A 22,479-nucleotide genomic window follows, 5' to 3' on the forward strand; every position below is an offset into this window, starting at 1 on the left:
ATTTTAAAAACTCTTACTTTTGCCAGTAATAGGAATAATAATACCAGGTGGAACTTGAAGGTACTACAGCTTCCTAAACTGTATTCTCTAGAGGACCTTACCTCAGTTCGCTAGTGAGTAGTGATGTTACCTCTGCTGTTTTCAGCTCTTCAGTTGTACTGATACATGAGTAGTTTCTTAGTATTGCTTTTTTTCTAGGTAAGCAAATACTCTAGTCTGCAGTTGGGAAGGTGAAGCCATTAAAAGGAGTGTTAGTGTTCAAGAGACAATTAGTTTTACTGTTTAAATCAAACCTCTTACAGAATTTAAAGTAGTGGTACGCAGAATACTTAGTATAGTTAAGATAATCATTTATAACCTTCAACCTCTCTCTGAGTGGATTAAATATCTTAGAAGTGATGAACAGTTCAAAGTTAACCAATGAAACCCAAGATTTGCCTATCGATGGTGTGATACTCAATGTAGTTAAAGAGCTGCTGATGTCTCATGGACTCTTATGGACGTTATCAGAAATGTCATAATAAGAATATCCTGCACTTGTAGCAGCCTTTCTGAAATTTGCTTTGTTCATTTGCTTTTTGGTTTTCAGGAAAACTTGTATGCATATGGGTTCTTCATCCTGGGATTTACCTCTTCCTTCAACTTACTTCTCACCTGGAGATATAATCCTTAGTCTGTGACAGTATAATGAAGTATGATGTTACAGGGATGATACTGTAACTTGAGGTGGGGAAATAAGCGGGTGCAGCAGATCATACCTCTGAGAAACTAACAGGTTCCTATTCTGTGAAAATATCCCTGTGATGTAAGGCAAGGGAAGTGAAATACAGAGATGTATAGTAGGTCAGCAGGACCACTTCTGCATACAAGAGCGTTTTAGCTTTTCATTGTACGTGAAGAAGTATCTCGCTTACATTGCTAGCACATTTTGTTTTCTGAACCCCTTGCGGTGTCACTTCCTGTACATGATTTGTGGTAGGTTCCTGTTGGGTTTTTCTATTAGTTTGCAGGGAGTGTTACAGTCCATTTGCTTAAGTTTAATCTGTGAACATAACTTTGAGTAAGGTGCTCCATTCCCTTATTTTCATTCCTGCTATTTGCAAGGGTAACTATGTAGCATAAAATGATGTACAAGGAGTGCAACTGCTACAAAATGTGTCTATGGGGTGTGGGTTTTTTGGTTTTTTGGTTTTTTGTTTTTTTTTTTTTTAACAGGGAATGTAATTTGATAAGCATGTGTAGAGTGTAGCTGTGGGGCATACATGCATTGTTAAAATATTCAGAGAGCCAATTTCAGTGTTAGAATTGTAGGCCCATATGCTTACCAGATGCTCTTCTCTTGTTCTCCAGGGTTTCGCTATGGGAGTGATGTAGTTCCTTTTTCCAAAGTAGATGAAGAGCAAATGAAATACAAAACTGAAGCAAAATGTTTTTCTGTTTTGGGATTCAGCAGATCCTGTCAGGTATGGTACTGAACTTCTTCACACAATTTACTGGGTAGTTACAGACAACTGATTTCGGTTTAGCTTCACTAAAGTACTGGTGTTGCCCTGCGTTCCAGTGACTGAGAGTGAGGCACCTGCCATCAGGGATGATTCTTACTTGGAAATTCTAGTAGATAGAAACACTGTGTACTCTTGTGATGGGGAAAAGTTCATAAATACATCTATTGGGCTGTTGACTGAAATGGAGCCAGTGATGTCAGATCTCTACAAAGTGGCTGTGGATATACTTTACTATCATTTCATCTCAGTGACTCAAATAGTCACACAAGAGCTGCAACTGAAGATATCATCTCTTCTGTTCAGGTTGCGCAGAAACCTTCTTGGGCTTCGTCTAGCCACGTTTGTGTGTTCTTTTCATTTTCTAACAGAAGAAACCCTTCAATATTAAAGAAGGACTGAGAACTAATTGTGTTCTTCTTATTTGCATAAAGATTAGTATATAAACAGTGGCTTTCTTCTGGTTTCTGCTATGACAGAAATTAAACGTAGCAAGGAGTTCAGAGTGTAGATGAAAGTAAAATCATTCAAAAGCTGTCCATAATTTCAACAGATGCCTAGTGTTTGTGAGCATATACACTTTACCCGTGGGATTAATTCTGGCACCCTTTTACCTGAAAGTTGCAAGAAACTTAAATTGAGGGAGTACTTTAATAAAAGCAGCCCAACACAAGGTGATTTCCTGCTGGAAAGCTAGGATTTAAACATTAGGAAAACCTAATGCAAAGGCCTAACAACCCTTTCTCCAAGTGGGATACATGAGAAGGACGTACAGGAATGTGAGTGCCAGTGATTGCTAGAAATGTTAAGCTGCCTCCACTCTTCCTTCTCCAGGATACTGCACAGGGTGACTGAAACTTCACTCATCCCACAGTTCACTGCACTCAGTCCCCTTCACCACCCAAACTGAAGCCTCTAGGGAAATCACAGGGCAGCTCTGCTCCTGCTGTACTGAAAGCTCCCAGCCCTCCTGTTCTTCTCTGAAATGTCTCACTCACTGGTTGTGCAAAATAGAAACCTTAAAAGGCTGAGGAATCATTACCTTTTCCTTTTTCTGTTAGCATTTTTTTTTCCTGGAAATATCCAAGGGAGCTGACTCCCAAATGGATGCAACTCCACATTTTTCTGCTCAACTGTACATGTGGCAAGAGACCCTTAGGCTAGATATGCCCTTAGACTATTCATGTGCAGTGGACCTAAGCACATTGTTAACTGAGGAGCCAGGAATTTAAGCTCTTTTTATTAAATGGGAAACCAGCCTAAATGGGACCTGTAATCTATTTGTTCCTTGAGGACATCCAGAATTTAAAGCTGTTAAGTAACACAGCAGCCTGTGTACTGAAAGTGGCTGATCAGGGAACTGTATCATGCTTGAGCTTAAAATGCCATAAATTGATTAGGGCAGAGATATGTCAGAGACTGAGTTCTCTACCAAAAGCTCTATCCAGCCTTTGTATGTCTGAACCTAGGGTTTCAATGGGACATATTGTTGCAGTTTTTCCACATCTTACTAGCCTGCAGCTGAGTATTACTATCTTCATCTCATTCTGGAAGATGTATTTCATCATGTGCTGTGTTCTCTTATACTGGAGGCTGGCCTCTTATTTCAACTTGAAGTCTGACCTTCATTGAAATAAGGAACAGTTAAGAGGAAAATGGATGAGAGGCATCATGCTCCTGTAGGTGAGCAGTCTTTTCACTTAGGGCTGTTTTTTCCACTATTGACCAGGTAGTATGGTGATATATGTTCAAGCTGTCTGCATAGAATTGTCAGAATACTTTTTAATTCACATAAATATCACTTAAAGAAGTAACAAATTGTTTGCAACACAAAATCTTTGTAATGTACCAAATGTTATTGCTTTTGCGATGTACTTCATCTGTCTCTGGATTTCATAACAAAAATTACATCTTAAATAATGTGTGCTCTGGTTCTGTAAAAAGGAGTGTGAGCACTTATGCCCAATAGCAGTTGTGTAGATCTCAATGGAATGAAATTATTCAGGTGTGTTTACAGGGTTAAAACTATATTGTGAAGATAATGGTATCAAGAAGTTTTCCACTACAACTAGAATTTTCCAGACCCATACTTTCTTTATGTTTTGGCTCCTGAATTTTACCATTTAGAGTCATAATACTAACACTATTCAAATGTATGTTTTATATTAAATTGTTTCTTGTAAAAACTTTGGAGAAAAGATAACTTATTATTAACTGGAGAAACTGGAGCAGCTCCAAATACATAATTAAAGAAGGAATAGAACCACCTCATATTATTCTCTCAGTTATTCACATCCCTCAGGAAAGAAGATCAGAGGCCGCTTAAGCTTTGATTTTTAATTTATAAGCAATGCCGTGTAAATTGAGAAATAATACTTGTAAGTATTATAAAAGAACCGTTTTTGGCAAACAAAAAAAGGTGCAGTGATACATCTAGGTATTTATACTATACTGAACAAAAAAATGCTTGAGTTCTTTAAGACAGATCAATAAAGAATAATTGCAGGTACAGTAATCTGAGTTCAGGAATCATACTGTAATGCATGAAACAGATCTGCTCTGGTGTAAGTTGTCACTGACTTCAGCTGCCTTATGGTAATGTACACCATCTCCAAGCTACCTGAAATTTCACTGTTTAGTAATATGAAGAGATTTTTTTTTAACAAAGAAATCAGTACTTTTTTTGCTTTTCCTGTGACATTTAAACTAATGTTCATAATAATGTGCAGAGTCTCCATGACAGATGTTTCACATTTGCAGTGTTTCTCTTGGGTGTGTCTCAGCCTCTAGCTCCAGCTAGTCCAGGAAGGCCCCTTAATGATTTTTTTTTTTTTCTTTTTTGTCACCTGTGTTCATGGACAGCATAAACTCTGCTAATAGAAGTGCTCCTTTGCCAGCACAGCTTCATATATTCAGGCTACTGTTGAAATAGCTTTATTAACTTAGGATGTGACTTTTTTCAGCATCTGTTTGGCACACCTTTGCTGGCAAAATTCACATGACTTTTCATGCTGGCTTTTGAATTACTGCAGTATTATTCTGACTGGTAACAACTGTGACTGGCATTGTCTCTCATTCTCTCCTGTCAATACTGCAGAACATGACTGAATATCTATATTGTATGATAAATTCAAACATGAAAAATATGTAGGACTTGAACTTCTATGTGCAGGAATTAAATTCTGCAGCTTTTTCACTTAAGTAGTATCTTGACTGTTTCATAATTTAATTATTCCGGTTATATTAATGACATTTGTCTTAGATCAAGCTAACTTGTGACCATTTGAATCTGTAGGTCCGGAGGCAGTACTACATGGGCAACCAGGTTCTCAAAGTCTTTGCAGCAAAAGATGATGAGGTAAGGTGAACAGAAGTTTAATACTGAAAGTGTTTTGCCATAGAACAGAAAAAGATAGCGGTGCCTGAGAGAGTTCTTTCAGTGTTAATAAAGCAGGAATATTCTTAATGCAGCTTAGAGAAGTCTTGATCCATTTCCCATCAAGGTCAGAAGGAGTTGAATCAGACTCCAAATGAGTACCATGAATAGTGAGAATCTGGTAAATACTGCGTGTGTGCAAGGGCATAGAGAAGTTGAATTGATACTTAGGTCCATTTTCACACGGAACAGCAGTTTGCTGTGCCACTGTGATGTTTAAAATAATTTAGAGGTCTATTCTAAGTATTAGAAGTAAAAACTTCATAGCAGAGCCCTGTTGTATTCCTTAAAGGGTCCAACTTGCCTGCCTTTGTCTTACAATATTTCTGAGACCTCTTCATGCTTAGTGGAAACTCACTGTGAAAGGTGTATTTCAGCAGACTTTATTGAGAACTTGTATGATTTTGCAGACCTTCCTTTCTTTTTTTTTTTTTTCCTCTTTCTTCTTCTCCTCCCTCAGAATGCAGCAGTTGCTTTTTCTGCCCTTATCCATGCATTGGCTGAGTTGAAAGTAGTGGCCATAGTGCGTTATGCTTATGATAGAAGATGTAACCCACAGATTGGCGTAGCCTTTCCGTATATTAAGGATGCATACGAGGTAATATTTCGCTCTTACCATTCTTTAGAAACCCTTCTTACTGATGCTTTACAAATACCAATTAATGAATGATCACAATTGAGCCAAATGAATTTGCAGAGTAGTAGAATAGCAGAAGAAATCAATTGGATTTTTTCACATGATTTTACCAAATAGTAACAATTCAGAACAGGGAGGTAATAAATAGTTTTAAGTAAATTCCCCAGAAAAATATATATGGAAAAATAGTGCAATATATTTGTATTAGTATCCTCTATATCAAAGATTCAAGTAATAATTTTTATTTCAATAACATACTAATAAGTTAATTTTGTTATCCTGGAGCTTTTATGCTTTTTTTAAGAAAAAGGCTGCTTTGCTTTTCTTTTTTTTTTTTTTTTTTTTGAAAATTTTGTGTACAACACAAGCATATCTGAAATAAAATTTTAACAATTTTCCAGGAGACCCAAAAGCAACACAATATTTCAGAATTTATGCAGCATATGTTTCCACTGATCTTATTTATAAGAGACTATTCAAAGAGCTAAATATGTATGTCATGGCTAAGCAATGACTAAGGTGGGGGCGGACATAACAGTCTTCAGACCTTTGAAGGGTATAAACATAAAGGATGGAAAGGAATTATTTAGGGTGATATGAACTGGAGGAGGTATTTGAATAAAGAAAAAAATTAGGCTGAGAATGTCAGAAAACAACTTTTGACTTTGAAACACAGTAAGCTATGATAAAACCTCCCAGAGCTCCATTGGATAGGGTATTTAAAGCTTGAATGGATGGAATTTTGCACAAGAAACCACCAAGAAAAATGAATTGGATAACCTGAGATCTATATTCACCCAGTACAAAGCTGAACAGTTTAGCCATTGCTGTTTTAAAATAATCATTCATTTTATTTTGCTTAAAACTGTTTTGCTCTGTAATATTTTGTTTGATTATTTTGATACATACATACAAATGTTTGATCATCTGATTTTTGATATGTTATGTTGTCGTGGTGGGGCACTTTTACAGTACTTTAGATTTTTCACTTTAGGCTCGATTGTTTCTTTTCAGATATTTCTTTTTCCCTTCATTTCACTTAGTGTCTCATCTATGTACAACTACCCTACATGGAAGATTTAAGACAGTACATGTTTTCCTCCTTGAAAAACAACAAAAAATATATTCCTACGGGTAAGAGAGCCCTTCCAGGGCACCTGGACAAAGTAACCTACTGCTTTTTCTTTAAGATGCTCTAAAGTAGTTAGAATATTTGGCTTTCCAAGGAAAACACAAGCTTTGTGGTTATTTTGGCTTAGAAAAAACAGCCCTTTGCAAATATGTTATGGTGATGTCATCCTGAAGTGTAAAGCTGGTGTCAAAACTTTGGCAGTTTAGTTGCAGGCTGAACAGATTTGAGGTTTGCAGGCAGTCTTTTAAAACTGTCTCACTGAATGAATTCTGGCTTGGGTTATGTGATTATTTGCCTCACAAGATCTCTCTGATAGAGATCTGAGATTTAGTCCTCCATAACCCTTGATGTTTGAACACATTTGTAAGACTAACTGGCTGTAGCTTATGATGAGATCTACAATATATGCTTAGCTATCTAGAATTAGAATAGAGGCATCAGCTCCATTCATGCAAAGCTGATCCAGCAGCCACTTGTAGTGTGGACTGTTAATGTAACATGGAAGGTGAAGGCTGTGCTGTATTTTTATCTGTGTGGGATTTTTTTGTTTGTGTTTTTTGTCTTGTTTTTAAAGCATGCACTTACTGGTGTCCAGATTCAGATGGAGGGCATCTGGAGAGCCACAGAACATGCAGGCACACAAGCTTGACTCATGGTTCCAAGAATTTTTCATACCAATAAGCATAAACGGATGTAGTTTGAAATCCATTGCCACTTCTTTAATTTGTTTTGTGATGATCCACTGAATGGGCCTATGTTGGTCAGAGTGTATAAAGGATGGTGGGTTATTTCTAAATCAGGTTCTGGTTTCTTGCTCATAACCAGCACTTTGAGAACAAATCTAACAACCCATCTTACCAGAGCAATAATTGACTGTCATGAACTGAGTTATTTTACAATCATAACTTTTAAGAGTTGTATTCCTTAGTTTAGTTTTTTCAAACCAACTGTTCTCCTTATTTTCCAAGCGGCCTATAAACCTTCTGTTGCAAATAAAAACATCTTAAAAAAGAAGAAAAATGGAAGTGGAAAGGCAGCTATAATTGAGGTCTTCCAAAAAAAAAAAAAAAAAAAAAACCCCAAAGGCCCTATAACTTTACGCTGTAGTTCTTAAACAAAACAGGATTTTTATTACTGTGTCCATTATCCATATTTGTTGTCAGCATGTCTATAACTGCAGTGGCATTTAATGCCTTTGTTAAAATCTCACATTCTGAAGTGAATCTTCATTTTTGTAAATTGTTTCAAGAATCACATCCATCTGCAAATGTATTTAATCTCTTTTTGTGTATAATTGCTGTCTCAGAGGATCAGCTATCTGCAGTTGACTCGCTGATTGATTCTATGAATTTGGTTTATGAAGATGATGATGGAGAAAGTTTTGAGGACCTGTTTAAGCCCAGCAAAATCCCAAACCCTCATTTTCAGAGATTATACCAGGTGAGACGATGAACGACATGTCATGTTTTAAAAACTTCTCTCTTGTTAAAACTTTTCATCTTTCTATCTTTCTCCAAGTATCGTTGAAATGATCTGCACTGTGAAGAGTATAATATAAATTCTTTTGCATGCAAGTATTGTGTCACCACTGGTTTCTATGTTGTTCCTGATGCAAGTTTTATTCTTAATGTTTCTGGCTTCCAAGAAGCAGGAAAAATTACACCTGTGCTGAGATGTCTGCGACAGCATCATTGAAATTCACTGGCACACAGACGTGAAAAGTTGTCTGGGTAACTCAATGCTGTGTTGCAGTGACCATGATGCAGGCATAGACATAGGCTTCAGCTTCTGGGCAAAGAGAGAAATTGACTGAAATTTGGGGAAAATCAAGCTGCTTATTCTGTGTCCCAGCAAATCTTGAGCACAGTCGCTTCTCTATTCATCACTGCATCTAGCCGTGGTCCTAAAACAGATCAGTCTAGGATAGGCTTGGTAATAAATGGTTAATAGTGTTGACATTTAACATATGCCATTTGGATGTCTGAGTTGACTCATTTTACAGGCAAATGGAACAGTTCACACTTCTTGCACTTATGCTGTCTGCATTTTGATTTACGTTCCTTTCATGTCATGAAGCTCTTCTTTACATTGTGAGGATGAGAGACTTAATTATGCATTGGAATTCAAGTGTTCCAAAAAAAAGATACAGCAAATTCAAAAATAAAGACAATGACATTGCAATTTTTGCAGCTGCAGAATTTTGTTGTATACAATGCCGTGGACAGAAATTGTGTGTGTGACTCCACTCTGAAAATTGACCAAAAGTGGCATTGTAGGATCTATGTTTATCAAGTCTCAACAATTCCAAATGAAATTTTTTCACTCTACAAGTAGAGTGATTTTTAAATTAAGAAAACTCACCTTGGATTCCAAAAGTCAGTGTCTCGGTCTTTTCATTGCATTATCAGAAATAGCAAAGGATTTGAAGGTCAAATTTTGGTTTCAGGAACACAAGTAAGCCCAGGGTCTTCAAATCCTACTCTGATTGACGCCTGAAGTACTAAATGTTCCCTTTAAATTCTGCCAGTCATATTGACAAGACAGTGTGTAACTGAATGCAAGATTTGGTCAGCAGAAGATTTTGCTGGGGAAGAGCTTAAAATGGATTGACATCCGCATGCCTCATGCTTTAGGAAGGACTGTAATGCTTGGGTATTAGGAAATAAATACGGTTTTACTTATAAATGAAACACATAGGGGAGAAATTTCTCTGTTACGTTGCTAGATACAACTTCACTTTTTTTTTTTTTTTTTTTTTGGTTCAGTGGATGTTGCCTATTAATGAAAGATTTTTCTTTAGGTGTGCTATTTGTCTTCTGAAACAGAATGATGACATTGTCCCAACAGTTGAGTCAAGTGCTGCTAGAAGAGAGTAACTGCTTAGCTCACCAATTTTCTTAGAAGATAATAGGACTCTTAAGGGTGAATGCCACTGACAGAAGATGTATTTATTTATTATTTCAATGTATTAGGTTGCCAGTCCTATTAGCACTTTCTTTTACCCTCACATAGCCTTTATTGTTATTTTACTACTAGTAACCCATATAAATTACAGAAAGATTGTTCTATAATTTTCTGCTTATATGTTCCAGGTTCTTATTACTTTGTTTTTTAAACAAGTAGCACCGCTTATATCTTAGGCGATGCAAAGACAAAATTTAAATCATCTTTTCAATGTAGCCAGTACATTGATTGGCTTGAACAGGACCTATAGATGGTTTGGAAAAACAACTCTGAGGAAGAGATGAATTCTCCATCTATTTCCTTGTTCTGTTGCCTCATGAAGATATTTGGAATGATAAGCAACAAGAGTCAGAATTTAAACAGAAACATCAAGCTGAATTATCTCTCTTGGAAGTAGTAGTAGGCATCAGGAAAGGACAGAGTGGGTGGAAAGGAGTTGCTAATGCTTGCTGGGGTGGAAGATGAGGAATATCCTATATCCAGTTTCAGCGTTTTGTTTTTTTCCTTGCTTCTGGAAAAGCCTAGACTAACTTCCGTGGCTTCCATGGTGGCAAATTTACCTCCAACCTCATTGTTAAAGTTGTTTCTCTTCAATACAGGAATGTGAAGTGCATAAGACATTTGGGGATGGAATGCAATGCATTTTATTGATATCCAAACAAGTTGCTTAATATTGACTGTTTTCTACTGAGGCAGACCTGAGGGGAAGATTTGTGGGGAAGCTGGCCTGCAGCATTGCATAATTCATGGGATCCAGCTGCAGAATCCACATATAAATATGCTGTAATGGTTGTTGCTAGGCCACATGTAAATGACCCTTGAGGACTGAGCTTGTTTGTAAGTGGCTGTACTGTACAGTGATGGTGGGATATGGTTTCAGAAAGCAGGCTGGAGGGGGACAGGAGGTAGCTTGCAGAAGTCTGCAAAGGTTTTTAGCACCAAGTAGTCTCATCTTCAGCTGGATGCAGTGGATCTGTTGGAAGGTCATTTTAAACTTGTCACAAACTACTCTGAACACTGAGGCACTTGTGTTGAGATTCAATTCAAACATGTTTAACCACCCGAAAGCTAGCTAACTTGTGTAAGCTGAGTTGTCCAAGCCCATTCCATAATCCATGAAAAAGGAACCTTGGAAAAATGATTCATCCTACTTACCTTAAATATCACAAATGTGAGACAGTTGTGATTGTGGAGGGTGAGCAGGTGACCAGTTTAGAGTAGATGCTTAATTTTCAGACAGCTGAATATACCTCCCATGTTCTACAGCTTTAAGTACTAGTCAGTTCCTGTAGGCTTTATAGAATTGCTAGGATATGTTTTTTTAGAAAGTGTTTTCTTAGATGCTGTATGGAAGGGAATGAGGCGGGATGCTTTCTTGCAGTTAATTCCTGTCTATTCAGGCATTTATTCCATTGCTCATTATTACCATGTAATTAGTTACGTGTAGAAGCCCACTTCACTTGCATCCCTTGACCTGTATCTTAGTGTGGTCCCTCCTCCTGCCACTCAAACCTGGTAGCATCCTTAGGCTAGAACTGTAAGGATATTAGGCAGGGCAGGGAGGAAGCCAGCACACTGCTGACAACATGCACGAATAGGCTGGTTAGACTGGAAGCCTGAGGCAGCATGGGTTGTCTTGCTGTCCAGTGACAGTGGAAGGGGCTCTTGGTAGAAGGAAGAGGAAGCAAGGTTAAAAGGGACTGATTGGGATTAGAGTGAACAGACTTAATCTGAAGGTTTTTATCTCCATTTATCTACCACCTTGGATTTCAGAGGTCATCATCTACCCTGAAAAACAGGAATAAGTGGAGGCTGTGGCTACTTTTCATTCTGTTCAGCTATTGCAGCTACACGCTTAAGGCTTTTGTATCTACAGTCCCTAAGAAATGCAGTCACAACAGGAGACTTAAGTTTTTTGCTTTGTGAGTTTAATTTGATCTCCTAATGCTGTTTAAATGATGTGTGCTTTTTTTTTCCCCCCCTGTATCGCAAGAGCCATTACTGCAGCTTCCAGCAACATTTTTACTTTCTTTCAAAATAATTATGCCTTAAATCATTACAAGTGTTTACAAATCGGTAGCCTTGTATGACTGCCTCCTTTTGAAAGTATGTGCTAATACGGATTGGAGTCTTAATGGCAGCATGAGAGCAGATCAGCATTGTAGCATATGGTCTGGATTTTCTTTATTGGCAGCTCTTCAGCATGAATAGAGTTGGGTTTTTTTGTTTGATTTGTTTTTCTTTTTTAAATTAAGGTCATGTTTGACAGCCAACAGGGGAGCAGATCTAGCCTGTTTTCCTGGTGTACTGAGTAGTTACGTCCATGGTGTATGATTCACATGGGCTTAGAAAAATTACAGTGGGCTTAGAAAAAATATTCTTTAGTGTATGGCATGTGTCTCTGTGTGCCCATGACTGTGAACATATAAATGTATACACATATATAGTGTGTGTATAATATGTGCACAGACACACACATCCATTGCTATACCACACTTCATAGCATTTTAAAAGTACCCACTTTGTTTTTAATACTCCCATTGGAATTCCTGTAGCCAGCCTCATTAACCTGCTCACTCTTCCTCTATTTGGCTCCTGACTGTGTGCACTATCTTACCACTTTGGTGAAAGAGCCTTCTCCTCTGTAGCTCCTGCCATCTGGTCCAGCTTTCATGTGCATCTGTCAGTCCCCTCTGTTCCCTTATTCTTTTCAAAGCTCATGTGCAAACATACCTATATTCTGTGCCTCACCTGTGCACATTTAATTTCTCTCTTGCCATTTGCTTCTGAACTGGTGATAATTTCTCGTTATGCATACCGAGTTTTATTGATGAAGAAGAAATATTTTTTTTTTGAGGGACAATAAACTGTTCCAACAACTGGAATACAAAGTTCAGTATATATCTTGTTGACTAATTGTGGAGTTCCTGGAAGTCTCCACAGTGTGACTGTACTTTGTAAAAGGACTACATTTTAAAGGTAAAATGAAGTTAAAAAGCTGAATACTTGGAAACAACTATTTCATTCCTTGGGTTTTCCATAATTTTCTTAGAGCTTGTTACAGTGAGTGTAGGTGCAGCCATTTTTCATCCATCTTCTTGTTTAATGTCTTTATTAATGTCCTTAAACAGCTAACTGTATGACTTTCAATCCACTTGAGAGCTGGAATATTTCAGCAATCTGAACAGAGTTTCTCTTTTAATATGGAAGGCATTTTGAATATAACATATGAAGTCAAATACACAGGCATGTTATATTAAAAGCATATAACCTAAAAGTCCGTCTTTGCTTAACCTATTTTTTACAGTGCTTACAGCATAAGGCTTTTTACCCCAATGGGCCGTTGCCACCATTTGAACCGCACCTTTTAGAGATGCTGGAGATGCCCTGTGTGGTAAAAGAAAGATGCCAGGCTCCTCTTGAAAAAATAAAAGCACTCTTTCCCCTAAAGGATGTTGGCAAGAAAAAAGACGACAAGACTGCTCAAGATATCTTCAAAGACAAGTAAGTTGAAGATATCTTATGGATTTTTTTAACTTTTTTTTTCCTACACTCCAAATTGTTTTTGCTGAATGTAGCAGGCGCAGAGTCTTTTGAACATAAAATCAGTGAGTTACATACCAAAAAAGTACTGTTGTGGTACCACAGTTTGGGGTATTGTGAGTAATGGTCTTCCAGCTGCCATGGGGCAAGTCACGCTAACATCCACTCTGCAGCTCCTTCATATTTGTTGTCATAGAAGCACAGAATCCTTGAGATTGGAACAGCCCCCAGGAGGTCTCTTGTTCAACCTGCTGCTCAAAGCAGAGCCAGCTACGAGATCTAAATGGGTAACCTGGGGCTTTATCCAGTCTGGTCTTGAAAACATCCAAGGATGGAGACTGCAGAACTTCTCTGTGCTAACCGTTGCAGTGCTTGACTGCCTAATGCTTAAAAAGTTTGTCCTCCTGCTAGTTATAAAATACTTTGAATAACAAAGGCTCTTATGCAATTTAGAATAAATATGGTGGAGCTTTAAATTAGCTGTAAAGATGAGTCTTCCATCTCAGCATGCTCTATTTTGGTTGTTCTGTAGCTTTTTTTTTTTTTTTTTTTTTTGAATGCCAAGTCAAAAGAAAAGCAACTTCGCTTATAGAATACTACGTACTGTGCAATAATGTGGATTTCTTGAAAAAATAAGCTGTTGTGCATTCTTCCTAGAACATCTGTTCTCCCAATGTTTTTAAGCTAAAAAATCTTTGCTTTTATTGTGGTGTATACTGTATTTACATTAATTGTGGTGCAAATGTGAAGAATAAATGGTTGGGGAGTAAAATACAGTACCAATGAAACAAGTTGCTCAAGCAAGTTTTGCTCAAGCAAAAACCGCTTCTTAGAGCGTAACATATTGGATGACTATAATAGAACTAGTTGGTTCCCTGGGGTGTTAGAGGGTTCTGAGTTAATTCCTCCTTTCCTTTTGTCCTCTTCTGCTCAGTCCTTTCATGACTAGGAACAATGTCTTTGAGCCACTTTTAGGCCTCACTTAACTGAGCTGTCATATAACCTTTACCTTTGGTTGACTAGAGCCTCCTCAGCATGTTATCTTTGGGAAGACCTGATTTAGGACTTCTCATGCCACTGCTGTGGGGTAATGATCGCATCTCTTCTGTTTGCAGGTTGAGAAATACCTGCTTTTTATTTTTTCACTATATTGTTTGTCTGGCTTGTCTTGGTGTGTCTGTGAATTCATACTGATTACATTCTTTCATCCTTGCTCTGTGCCCCAGTTGCTCTGTGTGCGCCTGTGTGTCTCTATGGGAGTACATACATTTTTAGAAAAATGATGCTATAGGACCAGTTCAAGAAACCACTAAAACTTGAGGTCAAGCGAGCTAGGGAGCAAATGTAAACAAAAAACTGTGACACGTTATTGGTAGTTGCTTAGAAACACCTTACCCCAGGGGCCTCAGTGTGGCAACCAAGAAGGAAGGTTATTTTCTTTAAAAACTGGTTTACTTTAGAGGGGAAGTGGAAACAGCTATAGAAGTAATTGAGCTAGAAAGTGGTGTGGGGCATTAAGATAGTTTGAAAAAAATCTGTAAGGATTTTAGGTGACAGGGTACAAAGATAAAACTGTGTGAGGAAAAATTAATGGCAGTAGGATTTTGAAAAATATAAATGGAAGGAATCTGGGTCTGATGTAGTAATGGATGAAAATAGTAGTGTTGTCAGCACAACAGCAGAACTGTTAACTGTATTTCTGCTCTGTGTTTGGGAAAAGCTGAGTGATGCAGTTAAACCATTTGATGAAGAAAAATTGCATCACAACAACAGTGACTAGGAGTGTTAATAGCAGATAACGTTCAACTTATTAAAATATCAGATCTAGCTAATTTGCACTAAAGTGTTTTGAAAAAGCTGGCTGGAAGCTCTCTTGACTGTTTCTGTTTTCTTAAAATTAATTTGTTACTGTTTGTTTCTTTCATTTGATGTCTCCCATCATGATATTGACCTGATTAATTTCTGCTTAATTTTTAAGATATAATGGGACTAAGGCAGCATAACTGCATGCATGATATCCTAGTAGGTTTGAATATTCAATGTTCATTTGTTTTACTTTTGCTATGTGCTGTGTGGTAGAAAACATCTCCCCCCCCCCCCCCCCCCCCAAACCTACAGTAAAATAGAAAGCATTTTAATTTTTCCTCCTTAGGTTTGCTTTGGAGAGATTGTTAGCTTCTCCAGTTTTTCAGTATGTGAAGGGCTTCTATGTAAATGTAGAAGTATTAAATTAATCTGATATGTATATTTTATTAATTTTTCTCAATTAGTAGTTGTACGTTTCACATTTTAAAAATACTGCTAATCTGTGCATTACATGCGTTACCATAAACAGGTTCTAAATGTCAGATCCTTGGCTGGTATAAATGGGTATGGATCCATTAGCTTCTGCTGTACTGTGCTGATTAGCGGTGACTACAGATTTGGTCCTAGGCAGTTAAATGCAGTATTATCACTTATGTTTCCCTCTTTTGTCCAATTGCAAAACATTGTGAATCAGTAAAAGTAATGCAGGAAGAAGAAAAAAAAAAAAAAAAAAAAGAAAACCAAGATATTGCAAGAAGTTGCAAAACAGCTTTTAAAGAGAAGATTCTAAAAAGAGGATTTTGACTATTCATTGTGCCTTTCTTCAAACTGTCAACAAGTACATGACTTCTAGTTTAAGCAGAAGTTCTAAACTCTCCGGTATTAGATAAGCATCAGTTTCTCCATTTTACAGACAAGGATATCGGCTGTCCAAAACAATCGAGCAACATGCCCTAGGTCAGCCAGAAAATCAGCAGAGCTGGGAACGAAGCAAGGTATCCTATCCTTGTCCTGAGATGTAACCAGTCTTCATTTCTCCTAGAGTGATAAGTAAGGTCATCTCAGATGACAGGAGTTGCTGAGAAGGGGTTTCATCTCAGTAGTGACAAAATTAGGTAAAAGAACAAAGATGACTACTGAAACAAAGTGGGAGACACATTGTGTTTAAAGGAAGGGAGGAGTAAGCTACTGAAAGTGAAAAGGAAGATCATTTCTTGTAGTACAAAAGGAAATACAATTTCTTTCTAATAGTTGATCTGTAACATGCTGTACAATCTTTAAAATCAGTTCCAACCTTGAAATATGCAAAACAGCACCTAATCCAGGATCTCTTTTTGTCCCTGCTTGCAGTTCCTTTTCTTCACTGCAGTGGTAGAACTTTTAAGAATAACCTTTTCTTTTACTGTTTTAAACTAGCGTTCACGGAAGTTTACAAATACTGCAGTTTAGATCACTCAGTAGCTTTCAGTCATTCTTAGGGTGAAATCAATTCTTCTGTGTCAGTGGCCTGTCATATTAAGCAACTCGGAACACAGTGTCTTTGAGTTTCTTCCCCTGTTGCGATTAGCTTGATTTTTTTTTTTCTTTCTTTCTTTCTTTTTTTCTATTTCCTGCTCCTGTTGCCAAGACATGCTCTAAAGTCTGGCATATTAGATATTGCAGTTTGGTTCTCGGTTTGAATCTGCAGCTGGGTATATGTTAACTGTGAGGGCAAAGCTAAGAGGTAACCTAAACCTCAGTTACCTTTTTAAAAATTAAAAGTAGTCTTTTGAAAACATCTTTAGCTGTAGTTTAAGATTTTTCTGAGAGAGAACTTGCATACTGAATTGGCATTTGTCTAGCACACTTTGCCTGCTCCAAGTGGAAGTTTGTAAAGCTCTTGTGTACTCATGAAAAATACAGGTTAGTAGAATTGCATGTCTCTGTGTAAACAGAGATGTAATAGCTATCAATTCTAAGACAGGAACTAGCAAATAATTCTTGAAGAGTAAATTGATTTCTTACTTTAAATTTAAGTGTTCATTACCATTTCATGTTTAAAAGGAGTCTGAGAATACTGAATATCATGAATATACAGTAAAATAGTAAAATTAGCACAATGTACAGCTTCCAAATAATGTGACTGGAGATATTCTCTATTCTGAATGGTGGAAAAGAGGGCTTTGAGTAAGTTCACTCCTGAAATAGGCATGAGTAATTTCATACCTTCAACAAGAGGTACTTTTGCTTTATGGTAAGATAAAACTTGATCTCTGTTTCTGTTGTTTGCTTTGTGATGCTGTGGGAAGAATGAGGTATGGTTTATTGTTCATTTGGGAACAATTATATGATGAGGTTTTGTCCAATGTTCCCTTTTCAGTGTATATTTCACAAATTCACTGACTTCCTACTTAAGATCCAGGACAGTTTACTTTGAACTGATAGCTTGTATTTATTTTTTGGCCTTCTCATTTGCAGTGATGAAGATAGACCCAATCCTAAGAAGCCAAAAGTTGAAGATGAAGAAGGTGGCTTTAGCATCTTAAGCATTGCTGAAGGCAATGTCACCTCTGTAAGCATATTTTTACAAATCTTTTTTTGTCAAAGGGGAAGATTTATTTCTCAAAAAGTAATTTAGTGGATATACAGAATTCATGATAAAGGGAAGGTTCTAGCAGAATCATGACTCCTACATTGTCTGCTTGTAGAATTTTGAGACTGTCTGCTACCAAGTAAAAAGGATTTTTCTCTGCTCTTAGATATATGTTTGCACAAGTTTACATCAGTGCCACATGTTCTTAGGACAAAGTTCTGCCCAGGTGCATGAAACTCTAAAGGACCTGTCTGTGAGTCCAAAGAAAACAGAGTCTCAAAATTGGGATTCAGTGGTAGAATTTAATTTTTTTCTTTTGTATCTTCTGTAAAACAGACGTTACCTCCCTATATTTAAACAAAGGTCTTCCTTTGATTTCAGAGCCTGTTCTCTGCATTGGTTGAGGTTCTAAATCACAAATTTGGCTTTATCTTGCTGCTTGGCTAAACATTTAATTTAGTTTTGGATGTTGTATTTGTGAGCAGATGAAGCCTTTATCATAATTATGCATGTTACTTTATTTGTTTTTTCATGTCACAGGAAAAAGGGATGATTTAATATAAATTGAGATCTCTCAATATGTTTTCAAGTATCCTGTCCTTTAAGGTTGTCTTTTAAAATACATGATAGTGATTTTAAAATAAGACATGGAGCTGTGCCCATTATTCTGCATTTCTAATATCAGTTTCTAGTGTTTTCTGAAAGGTGGCGTTGCCAGATTTAAAGAAAACATACTAAGATATCAAGCAAGTTTATTGCAAGATCTGCCTAAGAAGTATTTTGGCAGGAAAGTATAAAAATTTTCAATAAAATTAGAATTTTGATTCTTGAAAGGAAATGCTAAGCAATGATATATATATATATATTTTTTTTTTCTTCTGAAGTTACTGCATCCATTTGTCAGCAAACACTTATTTACGTTTGACCTGCTTTTAGTTCCTTTTCTCTCTGCAAGGTCTCTGCATTTTTGTGCTTGTTTAGAGCTGAAGCTCTAAAATGTCAGACTGGGCCAGAAAGGGTAGATGAATTGAGCATGAGCTTTTAATTTTCAGTTTCCTCTTGAAATAGCAAGCCAGCAAATCTGTACCCGCATGCTTAGGAGCTCCCATTCCTCATTAAGTATCTGTCAAGATTAGTAAGAAGTCTGTGCTACAGAAAGTCTCAAAGCAGGTAGCCTGAATTACTTTGCTTCTGACCTCTAAACCCCAGAGGATATGGTTGGTTCACACGAGTGCAGTGTGGTAAGTGTAAGTTCATCCTGTTCATGTTATAACTAACCCTGGCTGGGAGTACCTCACACTAATGCACATCGTAAGACTTGCGTTTTATGAGTCTGCATCTGAAGAGGTGTAGAGCTTCTGTTTCCATATTAAAATAAACAGATATGTAAAGATTCCTGTTACCTCACAAGAAGACAGAGATGGATATTGGCAGATAATTCTAAGATTTTTGGACTCCCTTTAGGTTGGCAGTGTTAACCCAGCAAAGGACTTCCAAATTCTGGTGAGGCAGAAAAATGCTGACTTCAAAGAAGGTAAATGACTTTCATCTATTCTAATTATTTGTAGTTGCATCTTCAGGGTTCAGTAATGAGATCCGTTTGTGTAAACATAGGTGCCTAGTGCTCTGTGAGATGCTCTGGAGTATACTGCGTAGCTTCCAGTGCCATTCAGCAAAGGCAGGTGTTACTCATAATTCCCATGTTGTATTTTGCCTTCCTTATGTGAAAGTCTCAGATACCGTTGTTTTTGTAAGATGACACTAGACAGCTGTGTTGAGGCATCTGAATAACTCCTCAGGTTTTTGCAGCAGAAGATCCCTGTGGCACTAACTGGTTGCCTCATTTAGACTGTCTATTGACTCGTCCTCTGGATATATGTGATCTTTCTGGCTTGCAGTGGAGGTCTGTTGGCTGGGCACTGTGCAAGAAAGCTGTTCTCTGCTGTCCACTTACCCTGTTCTGTGAAGAAATGAGAATTTAGTGTCTGGGGTTTAAATATTTACATACAAAGATCATTCCTGACTTCCCTTTGAGCAAAGGAAAGGGTGGGTGAATTTAGGAGAAAAATGTAGTAAGAGTGTAACAAGCAGGTAGTGTGTGACTATGAGGAGGTAAGCTGACGCTCAGCACAGTGAGAAGACAAGACGGAGTTTTGATGCAGAGCTGAGGAAGAATACAAACCACAGATCAGCTATTGTCTCATCAGTCGTGCATGTTCTAAGCCTGAAAATGCAAATTCACACTTTGCATCATGTTTCTGTACTGGAATTGCCATACAGAGATATATGTAATCCAAAGATATCTCAGAAGGGATGCCCAAGATGTATGGGCTGTTTTTTCCTTTTTTTCTTTTTTCTTTCAAAGGGTGATTTTAAGATTGTAGTACAATACACCTCATCTACTCAATAGCCAATAATATAGCATTACTTTTCAAGGAAAAAAACTGCAGATATACTTAAGGGGGAGGTGGTGGCCATTTAACCTTGGCCTTTGCTCCTTTTTGGTGTAGTCTGAGATATGTGCTGCAGTATGTAGGTTTGCAATACAGTTCATTAAAGCTGAGATAGCTGTTTACTCTTCAGAATTTCCAGAACTGTAACCTAGCGTGCCAGCTTTTCATACACGTTTTGCATTCAATCTGGAAGAAATTCTGTTCATTGGAGGAAAAAAAAAAAATTTGGAACTGTATTCTCAAATATCAAAGATATTAAAATGTAGTAAAAAGCATTGTACAAGATACTAGAGTACAGAAACTCTGAAACAATTGACTCTTTGTTATGGTAATTAATTTTATCATGTAAGAAAGCTTCAAGGCAGAAATAAGAATGCTGGTTACACTGAAGATCATATAAGTAGAGTGCTTAAATGTGTCCACTTGGTAGCTGTTCTGGAGATGACTACAGTGCATGTTTGCAAGGTTCCTTACACTTTGAGAAATCTGCTTTCGTTTAGTTTATAATGTGCTCTGTTATTACAAGATGTGGTTACCAAAATGTAGTGCAGTCTTTCATTTGAAAGAGAGATAGAAGCCGCTATAAATAAAAACATGTTGTGCATATTTTTTTCCTTCTTCTGCTTATTCCTCTTTCAGCTTTAGAGTCTTTTAAGTGGCTTGATGCATAAAACATTACAGGCATGTTTTTAATGGCTTACTGTATTGCTTTCTGGTTATTTAAATGGTAGATTCTGCCTTAAAACTGTTCAGTGGTTCTGAGGGATTTTATAATTTTTCGTCGTATTTGATGGAAGAAGCTTTTTTTCCCTTGCTGAAAAATGTAAAGTCTGTTTGCAGAAAAGGATCATCTATGGCGTTCATTTCAAATAGTCCATTGAAAAAAAATAATTTTACATTTCAGGATGTAGATAGGAGAAAAATGAGGTTGTGCCCTGTTTTGTTTCTTTATGATGTAAAAAGAGAATCCAGTGCAGTCTTGCAAACCGAACAGAGCCTACATTTTTTATAATAAAAGAAAGTCAGAAAAATCCCTCTCCTTCCTCCCCTCTCTGCAAAACAACTAATTCCTATATAAAACAAAGGAAACCAATGATGTTTGGAGATCCAGGAAAACATTCACTTTTCAAGATTAGAGAGGTTTATTTGGAGGAGGAAGGCTTTTTCACCTCTCTGGTATTTACAGGAAAGAAGCATTGAGGGTTGGTAGTCATCACCTTTAATTTTTTTAGACAGCAAAGTTGTAGTGATATGAAGAGTTGTACTTCAAAGATTGACAATACAGTGGCTTTTTAATTAAGGTGTGACTTAATAGCACATACCTTTTTCAGTGCACAGCACATTCCACAGCAGAATATTTTTATCACTTTACCATTATCAAGGCCAAATTATGGCAAGGGGAAAAGAAAATGCTTTCAGACTCTTAATAGGGTATTTATTACCCAAAAGGGGTGCCAGTGCGTCTGCTGCAGTGGCTTCACAGGGATTTTGATGATTAAGGTTTTGCCTTTGTGCCATTCATAGAACAAACTGAAGTGCAGGTTAGACAACCCATGTGTGAGCGTTGAGTCCCATAGCTGACCAGAGCAGGAGAAACAACATGTCCTCTGTTAGCAAGAATCAGGTCACTGATGTGTTAATAGTCTTCCGAAAATCTAAAAATTTCACGTTGGTGGAAGTCTTAGCAATAGGTTTTCTGAGACTGGCAGCTCAGCTCCTGAAACAGTAATCAACTTCACTTTTAATTGACATCTGTGTGGTTCATTACTATAGGGACCCAGTTACAGCTTATGCGATCAGTTGTGTGCTAGGGTGCCAAATTACTCATTGATGTTTGCTGCTGATGAAACTCGTATTGTGTTTCCCCTCCAGATATCTTTACGCTCCTGTTTGTATTCATGGCCACAGAAATGTCATTTTATGCAGGTCTTGTTTTGAGTAGGTTACAAGTGCATAATCATCACAAAAAGCAGTCCCCTAATAACAGCTTCTGACATTTTTGTCAATGAATGCAAATAAGATAGATTTGTTTGCCTGGGTGGAATCTAATCTTTACTCCCGAGGGTATATAACAAGTTTCTTTATTGTTACGGCTGCAGAGAGGACTCTAAAATATAGTGAGTGCTTGCCATCTTTGCAATGCCAAAGGAGTAGCCACGCGACTACCATTTCATCTTGTTGGACTCTTTACAAGTTACTGTTCATCTCTGCATTGCTGGAGAGCAGATGTCTGATGCTGGCTGCTGTATTTTCGTAGGATTCGGTGGAAATTAAGATGGCTTATTGAAGGGGGGAAAAAGGAAAGATACCCACATGTGATATTTCCTTTGGTTTGAAAACTTTCTGTGCTAGTTTCTCAGCCAGATTTCATTACATCTTAAAGTGCTGCTATCTGGGAACATGGTGTCTGAAGTCCTGTGGTTGAAAGGTTTTT

General features: G+C 37.4%; 1 protein-coding gene across 3 annotated transcripts in view; it reads left to right on the forward strand.

The window, feature by feature from the left end:
* Window positions 1-22,479, forward strand: part of XRCC5 (X-ray repair cross complementing 5) — a 54,243-nt gene that overhangs the window by 16,108 nt on the left and 15,656 nt on the right. For all 3 annotated transcript variants that reach the window (XM_026095458.2, XM_026095452.2, XM_026095467.2), the window contains exons 9-16: window positions 1,351-1,463; window positions 4,798-4,860; window positions 5,399-5,536; window positions 6,619-6,709; window positions 8,014-8,147; window positions 12,979-13,175; window positions 17,478-17,571; window positions 19,057-19,126. In XM_026095458.2, the coding sequence (XP_025951243.2) occupies window positions 1,351-1,463; window positions 4,798-4,860; window positions 5,399-5,536; window positions 6,619-6,709; window positions 8,014-8,147; window positions 12,979-13,175; window positions 17,478-17,571; window positions 19,057-19,126 (900 nt within the window). The remainder of the gene's footprint in view (window positions 1-1,350; window positions 1,464-4,797; window positions 4,861-5,398; window positions 5,537-6,618; window positions 6,710-8,013; window positions 8,148-12,978; window positions 13,176-17,477; window positions 17,572-19,056; window positions 19,127-22,479) is intronic.

This window comes from Dromaius novaehollandiae, chromosome 7 (assembly GCF_036370855.1).
Source record: "Dromaius novaehollandiae isolate bDroNov1 chromosome 7, bDroNov1.hap1, whole genome shotgun sequence".
NCBI classification, from domain to species: Eukaryota; Metazoa; Chordata; class Aves; order Casuariiformes; family Dromaiidae; genus Dromaius; species Dromaius novaehollandiae.